The sequence below is a fragment of the Ornithorhynchus anatinus genome, chromosome 5, assembly GCF_004115215.2.
Source record: "Ornithorhynchus anatinus isolate Pmale09 chromosome 5, mOrnAna1.pri.v4, whole genome shotgun sequence".
NCBI lineage: Eukaryota > Metazoa > Chordata > Mammalia > Monotremata > Ornithorhynchidae > Ornithorhynchus > Ornithorhynchus anatinus.
In genome coordinates, this window is record NC_041732.1 from 100,441,769 (window position 1) to 100,454,863 (window position 13,095).

General features: G+C 44.6%; 1 protein-coding gene across 2 annotated transcripts in view; it reads left to right on the top strand.

The window, feature by feature from the left end:
* MYOM1 (myomesin 1) overlaps positions 1-13,095 on the top strand; it is a 201,767-nt gene that overhangs the window by 170,865 nt on the left and 17,807 nt on the right. For both annotated transcript variants that reach the window (XM_029066099.1, XM_029066100.1), the window contains 7 exons: positions 406-550; positions 2,517-2,576; positions 3,739-3,806; positions 5,189-5,302; positions 6,734-6,821; positions 7,673-7,711; positions 7,807-7,912. In XM_029066099.1, coding sequence (XP_028921932.1) covers positions 406-550; positions 2,517-2,576; positions 3,739-3,806; positions 5,189-5,302; positions 6,734-6,821; positions 7,673-7,711; positions 7,807-7,912 — 620 coding nt within the window. The remainder of the gene's footprint in view (positions 1-405; positions 551-2,516; positions 2,577-3,738; positions 3,807-5,188; positions 5,303-6,733; positions 6,822-7,672; positions 7,712-7,806; positions 7,913-13,095) is intronic.

Sequence of the window (13,095 nt, forward strand, 5' to 3'; positions counted from 1 at the left end):
TACTGGGGTAGACACAAGGTAATCAGGTTGTCCCACGTGGGACTCACTTTCTAAATCCCCAATTTACAAATGTGGTCACTGAGGCACAGAGAAGTTAGGTAACTTGCCCCAAATCACTAAGCAAACAAGTAAGGATTATCTGTGAATATCAAATTTTCACGTTCCCCTTTTTCAGCCCCCTTGACCAGAGATGACCAAGATGTGACATTGTTTATTCGAAATCCAAGACCCATATCCCACCCCAACAAATCAACAACAATTTTTTCCTAACAAAACCATAATTGGAGGCAGCACTTCTGTCAGAAATCTCAGCAAGACAGCGGGTTGAGAGGGAAATTCAGAAAAGAGGGGCCACTGGTATAAAGTCTCCTCTGATTTCTTGCCTTCTCTCCTCCCGCTCTGCAGAAATATAAGATGAACATGGACCGGAACACAGGCCTCGTTGAAATGATCATGGAGAAGCTTGGAGATGACGATGAAGGAACATTTACGTTCCAGCTCCAGGATGGCAAAGCAACTAACCAATCCACCCTGGTTCTCATTGGAGATGGTAAGTGTCTTCTGGATTGATCGGGCACTTTGTCTAGATTTTGCCACTCTCTACAGCAAAAACTCTCTGGATCCACCTCCAGAATGATTGCAGTTGGAGAATGGGGCGTTGTGGGAGAGATGTGGCCATGATGAAGTCGCTATGGGTCGGAGACGACTCGACGGCATAAGACAAGACAGGACAGCAAAAAACTTAGCCAGAGGCACGGGTGCTCTGCAGTCTAATAAGGGGCAGTTCTTGGGAAGCAGCATGGCCTGGTGGAGAAAGCATAAGGCCTGCTGCGTGACCTTGGGCAAGTCACTTCACTTTTCTGGACCTTGGTTTCCACATATAATAATGATGGTATTTGTTAAGCGTTTACTACGTGTCAAGCACTGTTCTAAAAGCTGGGGTAGATACAAGGTAATCAGGTTGTCCCACTTACAGTCTCAATCCCCATTTTACAGAGGAGGCAACTGAGGCCCAGAGAAGTTGAGTGACTTGCCCAAGGTCACTCAGCACCAATTTGTAATAATAATAATAATAATGTTGGTATTTGTTAAGCGCTTACTATGTGCAGAGCACTGTTCTAAGCGCTGGGGTAGATACAGGGTAATCAGGTTGTCCCACGTGAGGCTCACAGTTAATCCCCACTTTACAGATGAGGTAACTGAGGCACCGAGAAGTTAAGTGACTTGCCCACAGTCACACAGCTGACAAGTGGCAGAGCCGGGAATCGAACCCGTGACCTCTGACTCCGAATTCCAAGCGCTTAGTACAGTGCTCTGCACATAGTAAGTGCTCAGTAAATACTATTGAATGAGTGAAGTGGCGGAGCTGGGATCAGAACCCGTGAACTCTGACTTCCAAGCCTGGGCTCTTTCCACTAAGCCATGCTGCTTCTCTGTGTAAAATGAGAATTCAGTACCTCTTCAATCGATCAATCGTTCATTCAATCAGTGGTATTTATTGAGTGCTTACTATGTGCACAGCATTGTAGTAAACCCTTGGGAGAGCACAATATAACAGAATTAGCAGACATGTTCCCCTCCCACAAGGAGTTCACAGTCTAGAGGTTGTTCTCACTTCCATCTAGACTGTGAACCTCATGTGGGATGGAGACTATGTCCAACGTGATGATCTCGAATCTCCCCCGGTACTTAGGACGGTGGATGACACAGTAAGGACACCTAAAACACATACTTTTTTTAAAAAAATGGCATTCGTTAAGCGCTTACTATGTACCAGGCACTGCACTAAGCTCTGTGGGCACTTACAAGCGAATCAGGTTGGACAGAGTCCATGTCCCGCATGGGGCTCAGCGTCTTAACCTCCATCCTACAGATGAGATACCTGAGGGACAGAGACGTTAAGTGACTTGTCCAAGGTCACACAATATGTTGACGTTAAAACGTCAATATTTTATTATTGATGTGCCCTTATATTGCTATTTGACCACTGCATTTTTTATGACAGATATTAGTGCATTTATATTGCTTTCGTCCATTTGGAAGCTTCCGAAAATGCCTTCATGTACCTGACATCATTTCCTTTGAAAACCGTACTTTGTTTCATGCTCAATATTCTGTTTTCCTGGGGTCAATTAAGATCACTAACTGGGGAGTCTCTACACTTGGACATAAGTGTGAGGTGATCATGAAAAGAACATACCCCGCCCTCCTCGCCCAGCACGAGTTTGTGATGTCACTTTCTCCCATGGGGCATCGAGCCAAGGGCACTTGGAGCTGTTTGAGGGGATTGGGGTATCCGGGCAACTTGTCTGCAGCCACTCTTACTGGACTCTCCTGAGACGTACTTCTCCTCTAAGAGCCTCACACTGGCCACTTGGAACTGTCAGCAGTTCCAGTGGGGGAGTAATTCAGCACTAACAATGGATGTTTTGAAATGGCAACGTTGGGTTATACACTTTACAGATGCATTAGTCATCCTAGAGTGCCAGCTCACCGCCTCTGTTTTTCATTTCCAGTGTATAAGAAGCTTCAGAAAGAAGCTGATTTCCAAAGGCAAGAATGGATCCGGAAACAAGGTAACGAGAATGGATGGGCAAAGTCAAATGATTCTAGATTTTGCCGGTGAATCCCGAAGTACGTTAAAATGCGAACCTTTCCATAGGAAAGTTGAACCTGATTTTGGGCACTCTGCTACTCCATGGACATGATATGGCCTACTTGAAGGGGAATCCTCTCCCCCATCCTCCCTCTGGCCTGAAACTCCCACTCCCTTCATGTCCGACAGACCACCATTCTCCCCACCCTCAAAACCTTTCTAAAATCACACCTCCTCCAAGAGGCCTTCCCTGACCAAACCCTCATTTCCCCTACCCACCCTCCCCTCTGAGACACCTGTAAGCTCATTATGGACAGGGAAAATGTCTGTTATACTGTACTCCTCCAAGTGCTTAGTACAGTGCTCTGCACACAGTAAGTGCTCAATAAATGCAATTGACAGACTTGTACCCCTCTAGCATTTTGTTTCTCACCCCAGCCCCACAGCACTAAGGAATATATCCTTACACTCTACCATTTTTATCTGTTATTTATTTTCACGTCTGCCTCCCTTTGAAGACTGTCAGCTCTTTGTAGGCGGGGATCGGGTCTACCATTTCTGTTGTATTGGACTCTCCCAAGTACTTATTACAGTGTTCTGCACATGGGAAAGTTCATTAAATATGTTCGGTTGATCCTAAACACTAGGGAGAATACAAGAGAATGGGAAGACATAGCGACTGCAAAAATCTCTCTCCAATAGGCAGTCTCTGTGATTTTAAGCTACCCTGAACTTCCTCTTTTATTCATCCCCCCCCTTCCCCTCAGCATTTAAGTTTATATCGGTCACTTTATTTATATTAATGTCTGTCTCCCCCTCTAGACTGTAAGTTCGTTGTGGGCAGGGAATGTGTTCGACTGTACTCTCCCAAGCTCTGAGTACAGTGCTCTTCACACAGGAAGAGCTCAGTAAATATGACTGACTGACCGACTTCTACTGAAGGAAGAGAATAAGGATCAGTGTAAACAAAGCTCAGACCGTCTTCTTTCCACCCCAAGTTCTAAGTACTAATTCAATTTCAATGGAGTCTCTTTAAAAATCTAGTTTTAAATGAAAATGCTTCAAGTTAACAATCAAGTGAAATTTGACTTTGCATCTATAGTCATTCCTATAATGATTCTTTTTAAAAACTCATTTCCTAGGACCGCATTTTGCTGAGTATCTGAGCTGGGAAGTAACCGGGGAATGTAACGTATTATTGAAATGCAAGGTAAGAAAGAGCTGAATTTTTAAACTTAATGTTGTGACATCAGAACGGAGAGGAAATGGAGGCGCTTAATACCATCACCTCGTATGTCTTTGACATCCTATACGTCAAAGGCCTCTTTTTTATGGTATCTGCTAAGTGCTTACTTTATGCCAGCCACTGTTCTAAGCCCTGGGGTAGATACAAGGGAGTCAGGTTGGACACAGTCCATATACCACATTCATTCCTTCATTCAAAAGTATCTATTGAGCGCTACCTATGTGCAGAGCACTGTACTAAGCGTGGCAACAGATAGAGACAATCCCTGCCCAACAACGGCCTCACAGCCTAAACGGGGGAGACAGACAACAAAACAAAACAAGTAGTCAGGCGTCAAAACCATCAGGATAAATAGAATCACAGATATATACACTTCATTCATAAAATAAATAGAGTAATAAATGGGGCTGAGAGTCTTAATCCCCATTTTACTGATGAGGCAAACGAGGCACAGAGAATTTAAGTGATAGGCTCAAGGTCACAGAGCAGACAAGAGGTGGAACTGGGATTAGAACCCAGGTCCTTCTGACGCCCAGGCCCCAACTCGAGCCACTAGGGGATGGGAGCACTTTGGTCTTGGTCATTAAAGGACACAGGTGTTATAACAAGTAGCCATAGGGACAAAACCATGTAGCTAGGAGAGACGGGCCCTGGTGAGAAACAGTGGTGTCTAGTGGTTAGAACACAGGCCTCAGAGTCGGAGGATGTGGGTTCTAATTCCGGCTCTGCCATTTGTCTGCTGTGTGAGCTTGGGCTACTCACTGCACTTCTCTGTGCCTCATTTACCACATCTTAAATGGGGATTAAGACTGTGCACCCTACGTGGGACAGTGACCGCGTCCAACCCGATTACTTTGTATCTACCGCAGTGCTTAGAACAGCCCTCGGCAGATAGTAAGTGCTTAACAAATACAATCACCATCATCATCGGGACCCTATTAATGGTTGGGCGAGCTAAAAAGCAGACCTGAGGATCAACAAAGGAAACAGCCTAAGTCTTGTTCCTGGAAAACAAGAGCCTCACCTTGATGAAAGGGCCTACCAACCCTGTTATGTTGTCTTCTCCCAAGCACTTAGCTCAGTGCTCTGCACATAGTACATACTCAATAAATACAGTTAATTGATTAATTGATTGAGCACCTGATTCTCAAAGGAATTAAAGGGCAGAGAATGCGTATTTTTTTGTCCTTAAGGTACAGCTTAACCCCAGTTCCTGACGCCCTCCCTAAAACCTCGAAGGTAAGAAGTGACAGACCAAAACTAATTCTGTTGTACTGTACTCTGCACACAGTAAATGCTCAGTTAATACCATTGATTGATTGAAACTATGTTGTTTTATCTTCCAGGTGGCTAATATTAAAAAAGAAACACATATCGTTTGGTACAAAGATGACCGAGAGATTATGGCCGATGAAAAACATGACTTTAAGGATGGAATATGTACCCTTCTGATAACCGAGGTAAGGGAATCATCACTCCCGGTCCTGTGGATACAATAAGTCAAGGTTTGTTGTTGTATTGGACTCTCCCAAGCACTTAGTATGGTGCTTTGCACACAGTAAGCACTCAATACATACAATAGAATGAATGAATGAATAAGAATCAGATAGCACACGGTGTTCTGATTTGACACTGCTCAGCCTGAGGTGATTTTTTTTTTCCATGGTATTTCTTCAGTGTTTACTAGGTGCCAGGCACTCTGCTAAATGCTGGGGTGGATACAAGTTAATCAGGTTGGACACAGTCCCTGTCTCACACTGGGGCTCGAAATCTTAATCCCCATTTTACAGATGCAGTAACAGAGGCCGCGAGCAGTTAAACAACATGCCCAAGGTCACACAGCAGACCAATGGAGGAGTTGGGATTAGAACCCAGGTCCATCCGACTCCCAGGCCTGTGCTCTGTCCATTGGCCCACACTGCTTCTTGTAGCTTTTGTAGTTTGTAGATTGTATCTTTTACCTCTGGATGAACAGACCGGCAGCTTCTCTACTGACTAGCAGAAGATTGTGGACAGGGAATGCGTCCGTTTATTGTTGTTCTGTACTCTCCCAAGTGCTTAGTACAGTGCTCTGCACATAGTAAGTGCTAAATAAATACAATAGTGAATGAATTAATGCTTTCCTTCAACCCTCCCTTCAACAGATGACTGGCCACAACCCGTTTTTGTTCTGTGTTTTGCCTCCCTGAAGAAAGTGAAGTCCCCCCACATAAAGGGGAGATAATCGGCTGATTCAGTTTATCAAGTCTTTCAATCAACCATATTTGTTGAGCGCTTACTATGTGCAGAGTGGTGTACCAAGCGCGTGGGAGAGTACAGTACAATCAAATAAGGATGTGTTGATTATTGTATTGATCATTGATTGTATAATAATAAATGTTATTCTAAGTATTTATTCACATCCTATGTACCAAGCACTGGACTGAGTTTTGGAAGAGGTACAAGATAATCAGGTCAGAATTAGTCCCTGGACCCTGTGGAGCTCACGTAAGAGGAAGGCAGAACAGGCATCTTGTCTCCATTTTATAGAGGAGGAAACTGAGGCACAGAGAAGTTAAATTCATTCAATCATATTTAATAAGCGTTTACTGTGTGCAGAACACTGTACTAAGTTAAGTGACTTAGCCAAGGCCACAAAGCAGCCAAGTGGCAGAGCTGGGATTAAAATCCAGGTCTTCTGCCTCCCAGACCCACTGGGTAACCAACCTCATAACCACAAGAGAAATGGGTAGCTCAAGTTTCTCTTATCAGTGCTCTTTTCTTTTTTCAGTTTCTGCTTCCTTGTCAATTTCATCCATCTGGAGGCTGGGGTTACTGTGACAGTCTGGCTTTACAGAGTACTTCTTTCTTTACTGTTCTTTGTTGAGGCGTTCTGTTCATTTTTTTTTCAGTTTTCCAAGAAAGACTCCGGTGTTTATGAAGTGATCCTGAAAGATGACCGAGGAAAGGACACTAGCATCCTGAAGCTTGTGAATGAAGGTCATAACTCAATCCTGAACTCCTTCTTTGACTCAGTCAGAATCAAAATGGTCCCGATCCGTATCCCCGGATCCCTCTCGGTTGAAAGTCTGACAGAGGGAAAGAAGGTTTTATCAGCAAGTGTTGTAGCTTCACAGATAATAGAAAAAACTCAGTCTATTGATTAAGCTGTATGGGGTCAAAGAAAAATCAGAGGCTGCTTTAAAATGGAGGTTTTTACCCCATGTATATTTCTAATTTAATTTTTAAAGTGTGCCCAAGTCAAAAATCTTTAAGGAAGATATATTGAGGGTAAATTACAGTCCACAATGGAACGTGGAACGAGTGAGCCGATACAAGAAATGTGCCAGTCACTTGTCATCTGGGGACCGTAGACAACTCTTAATTATCCTGTTAACTGGGGACAAGAATGAGAGTGAACATCCAAATCCAAATATCATCCAAAAGCGTACAATAATTTAAAACTCTATCCCGATCCAATCTTCTCCGTAAGCCGTCAACAAGGAACGGTATTGCTCAGTTTGAGCTTTCACCTGTTTCCCTTCATTACTCGGCAATCTTCCCATCTCTAATTCTTAGAATTTAAATCCAGGTCCTACCATGAGGAGCATTCCAGATTATTTTATCAGTCAGGAGGGTGCATGAGGAAAAAAAAGAAATCTTAATGGAAACCTCAGCCTTTCTGAAATTTAAAAATTAAAAAATATCACCTCGAATGCTGTTTTTCAGCCCAGGTAGAATGCACACAATCCCTTTAGCTAGCGGATAAGTGTCTTTAATGTCAATTGAAATTTCATTCATTTTCTGAGCGTGGCTTGGCTGAAACGTGGTCCATGAATCTGTTTCCCCAGCTTTTAAAGACCTGATGGCAGAAGTATGTAAAACAATTGGTAAGTGTTTAATACTCTCACGAGATGAATGATTCATTGTTCTGCTTGACGAAGGGGCCTTACCTGGCATTAAATATTCCATTTTCCTCCCCTAGCTCTATCCGCTACGGAACTGAAAATCCAGAGCACTGCAGAGGGTATCCGGTTATACTCTCTTGTTAACTATTACCTGGATGATCTCAGAGTGACCTGGACCCACAAGTAAGTGAATCAGCCACCGGCCACCTCAAATCTTCTTTCATTTGCTTACTGGATTGGAACATTCCAGATCAGTGAGGGAAGGGGAAAATACCAACCTTCATCCAGGAAAGAGGAAGCAGCGTGGCCTAGTGAATAGAGCACGGGCCTGGGAGTCAGAGGACCTGGGTTCTGCCACTTGTTTGTTGTGTGAGACCTTGGGCAAGTCACTTTACTTCTCCTCTGCCTCAGTTACCTCATCTGTAAAATGGGGATTAGACGGGGAGTCCCACAGGAGACAGGGGCTGTGACCACATTAGCTTATATCTAACATAGCACTTAGTAATAATAATAATAATAATGATAATGTTGGTATTTGTTAAGCGCTTACTATGTGCAGAGCACTGTTCTAAGCGCTGGGGTATACAGGGTAATCAGGTTGTCCCACATGAGGCTCACAGTCTTAATCCCCATTTTACAGATGAGGTAACTGAGGCCCAGAGAAGTTAAGTGACTTGCCCAAAGTCACACAGCTGACAAGCGGCAGAGCCGGGATTCGAACCCATGACCACTGACTCCCAAGCCCGGGCTCTTTCCGCTGAGCCACGCTACTTCTCTAGTACCTGGCACATAGTAAGGGCTTAACAAATACCATTTTTTTAAAAAAAGAAGCAAAGGCCTGGGAACCAGAGGATTTGGTTTCTAATCCAGGCTCCACCACTTGCCTGCTTTTAGACCATGGGCTGGGCACTTAACTTCTCTGTGCTTCAGTTTTCTCAACTGAAAAAATGGGGATTCAATACCTGTTCTCCGTCCTACTTACACTCTGTTCGACTTTATTGACTTGTATTTTCCCAAGCACTTGGAACAGTGCTTGGCACATGGTAAGCACTTAACAAATATCCTGGGTTCTAATACCGACTCCACCACCTGTCTGCTGTGTGACCTTGGACAAGTCACTTCACTTCTCTGGGCCTCAGTTCCCTCATCTGTAAAATGGGGATTGAGACAGTGAGCCCCACAGGTTACAGGGTCCGTGTCCGACCTGGTTAGCTTGTATCCACCCCAGTGCTCAGTACAATGCCTGGCACATAGTAAGCGCTTAACAAATACCATTACTATTATTCATCATTATTAATGATTATCGTGAACGTGGAGGCCCAAGAGCAATGGTGATTCTTGAATAATAACAGTGGCATTTATTGCACTGGGGTAGGTTCAAGATTATCAGATTGAACACAAGCCCTGCCCACACAGATTTCATGTCTAAGGGTGAAGGAGAGCAGATATCGACTCCTCATTTTACAGATGAGGTAAATGAGTCACACAAAATAATAAAAATAGTAATGATAATAATGATAATATTTGTTCACCATTATTATGTACCAAACACTGCACTGAGCGATGGGGTGGATACAAAATTATCAGGCCCCACATGGGACTCACAGTCTAAGTTGGAGGGAGAACAGGGATTGATTCCCCATTTTACAGATGAAGGAACTGAGGCATAGAGAAGTGAAGGAACTTGCCCAAGGTCACACAGCAGATGTGTGGTCAAACCTGGATTAAAATCCAGGACCTTTGGCTCCCAGCCCTGTGTTCTTTCCACTAGGCCACATTGCTTCTCAGAGAAGTGGTGACCTTTCCAGCAAGAAAGTGGCTGTGCCAGGATTCTTCTGCCTCCACCCTTGCGCTCTTTTTTTTTTTAATATCATTTGTTAAGTGCTCTCTGTGTGCCAGGCACTGTACTAAGCACTGGGGTAGATACAAGTTAATCAGGTTGGACACAGTCCCTGTCCCACATGGGGCTCCCAATCTTAATCCCAATTTCCAGATGAGGTAACTGAGAAGTGAAGTGACTTGCCCAAGGCCACACAGCAGACAGGTGGCAGAGCTGGGACTAGAAGCCAGGTCCTTCTGACTCCACTGGGCCTCGGTGCTTCTCTCCTCAACCACGCTGCTTCCCTGGGACATTTTCTATGGCTTCTCTATCCTCGCGAGAAGCAGAGTGGCTTAGTGGATAGAGCACAAGCTTGGGAATCACGAGAACCTGAGTTTTAATCCCAGCTCCGCCACTTACCTGCTGTTTGAACTTGGGCAACTCACTTCATTTCCTCTGTGCCTCATTGACCTCATTCGGCAAAGGGGGATTAAGACTGTGAGTCGATGATCTTGTATCTACTCCAGAGTTTAGTAATGATAATAATGGTGTGTGTTAAGCGCTTCCTATGTGCCGAGCACTGTTCTAAGCGCTGGGGTAGATACGGGGTGATCAGGTTGTCCCACGTGAGGCTCACAGTCTTAATCCCCATTCTACAGATGAGGTAACTGAGGCACCGAGAAGTCAAGGGACTCGTCCAAAGTCACACAGCTGAAAGGTGACAGAGCGGGGATTAGAACCCATGACCTCTGACTCCTAAGCCCGTCTTCTTTCCACTGAACCACGCTACTTCTCTAGTACAGTGCCTGGCTCGTAGAAAGACTTAACAGAGATCATTGTTATTATTACTGATGCTTTAAATACCTGCCCCAGGGGCTGAAATAATAGAAATTATGATTTAGGGCCAAGAATCCTTCTTCAAAACTTGGGAAAACCACAGGTCTTCACTTGTCCCCACCCCAGGTTTGTAACTAAATGGTATCTTGGGTTGTGCTAGGCCTCAACGCTGACTCCCAGCCACCATTCACACAACCCAAAACTTCTAGAAGCAGTGCGGTGTACTGAGAAGCAGTGTGGTGTAGTGAACAGAGCACGGGCTTTGGAGTCAGAAGGTCGTGGGTTCTAATCCTGGCTCTGGCACTCTTCTACTGTGTGACTGTGGGCAGGTCACTTCACTACCCTATGCCTCAGTGACCTCATCTGCAAAATGGGGATTAAGACTGTGAGCCCCACATGAGACAGGGACTGTGTCCAAGGCCATTTGCTTGTATCCACTGCAGCAGGTAGTACAGTGCCTGGCACCTAGTAAAAACTCAACAAATGATAATAATAATATTGGTATTTGTTAAGCACTTACTATGTGCAGAGCACTGTTCTAAGCGCTGGGGGAGATACAGGGTAATCAGGTCATCCCGTGTGAGGCTCACAGTTAATCCCCATTTTGCAGATGAGGAAACTGAGGCACAGAGAAGTTAAGTGACTTGCCCACAGTCACACAGCTGACAAGTGGCAGACCTGGGAGTTGAACCAATGACCTCTGACTCCCAAGCCCAGGCTATTTCCACTGAGCCACGCTGCTTCCCTATAATAATAATGTTGGTATTTAAGCGTCTACTATGTACAGTGCACTGTTCTAAGCGCTGGGGTAGATACAGGGTAATCAGGTTGTCCCACGTGGAGCTCACAGTCTTCATCCCCATTTTAAAGAGGAGGTCACTGAGGCCCAGAGAAGCGAAGTGACTTGCCCACAGTCACACAGCTGACAAGTGGCAGAGCCGGGATTCGAGCCCATGATCTCTGACTCCCAAGCCCGGGCTCTATCCACTGAGCCACGAGCCCCGGTTTACAATTATCATTATTATTATTATGGGAGAAAGTGCTGTGAGGGGAACAAAAAGCAAATTATCGAGTCCTGAAAGACTTGCAAGTTTTCATAACCAGAGCTGTCTCTACATACTGTTATTGTATCTTCCCTTGAAGCTTCCCTGAAGTTTGATCAAAAAAAAAAAGAGAGACATTTTCCCCATCTCGTTTTCTGGTTTGTAAAAAATGGAGAAAAGACACATTCTGGGACAAAAAAAGGTGTACTGTTTCTTTTTTGTATCCATTCTCTTTCTCTGAGACTTCTTTAAAGGCTAGAAATTGTATGTTAGTATAGATGAAGGCTCTAAGAAACTTCTGGGATCTATCGCATTCTAAGGTTTTAGTTCTGAGAGACGCGTCAGGTGAGAGAAGAAACTGAATGGATGAATACATTTGTCAAAAAGCCCTTTATCCAATCTAGAACTGCTCTTCTACCCTGTGACCTGGAAAACAGTAACGGGAACTTTTTTTTTTTAGTAAAATGATAACAACGATGGTATTTTTTAAGCAGTTACTTTGTGCCCTGTACAGGGTCTGCCCTTTACTAACCGCTGGGGTGGATTCAAGCAAGTCGGGTTGGACACAGTCCCTGTCCCACGTGGGGCTCACGGTCTCAATCCCCATTTTACAGATGAGGTAACTGAGGCCCAGAGAAGTGAAGTGGCTCGTTCTAGGTCACCCAGCAGACAAATGGCGGAGCTGGGATTAGAACCCATAACCTTCCGACTCCCAGGCCCGGCCTCTGGCGACTAGGCCATGCACGCACACAACTTCTAAGCACAATCTTAAGACCATAGCTAGTTAGCAGGCTTTCATGACCTTATTCAGCAGTGTGCATCTCATTGCAAACTCAGAAATTAGGGTCTTCAAATAGCTGGAGCTCTATTTTTGAAACGTTGGAGTATAGGCAAATCAAAATGGCTTCCGCTGCCAAAATTCTTCCCCTTGGTCACTCCAAACCCAGGGAACAGATTTTCCTGGCCACCCTCGGATTTTCCAACTTTGGTGGAGTCACCCGTAATAATTTGCTTTACCATAATGGCTACTAGGATGACACCTTTTGAGTCACCATGGTTTTAATGGGAGTCAGAGGACCTGAATTCTAATGCCGGCTCTGCTACTCGTCTGCTGCGTGACCTTGGGCGAGTCACTTCACTTCTCTAGGCCTCAGTTTCCTCATCGACAAAATGGGGATTCGATACCTTTTCACCCTCCTACTTAGACCGTGAGCCCCGTGTGGAATCTGATTATCTTGGATCTATCCTAGCGATAAGTACGGTGCTTGATGCTTAACAAATCTCGCTTTTATTACTATTATCATTATTATTATTTTCATTATGGCTCAGTGGAAAGGCCACGGACATAGGAGTCTGAGGACGTGAATTCTAATCCCAGCTCTGCCTCTTGTCTGCTGTGAGACCTTGGGCAAGCCACTTAACTTCTCTGTGCCTCAGTTACCTCATCTGTAAAATGGGGATTAACTGTGAGCCTCACGTGGGACAACCTGATGACCCTGTATCTACCCCAGCGCTTAGAACAGTGCTCTGCACATAGTAAGCGCTTAACAAATACCAACATTATTATCATTATTAAAATAGGAATTAAGACTGTGAGCCCCACGGGGGCCAACCCGAATACCTTGTATCTACCCCAGTGCTTAGAACAGTGCTTTGTGTATAGTAAG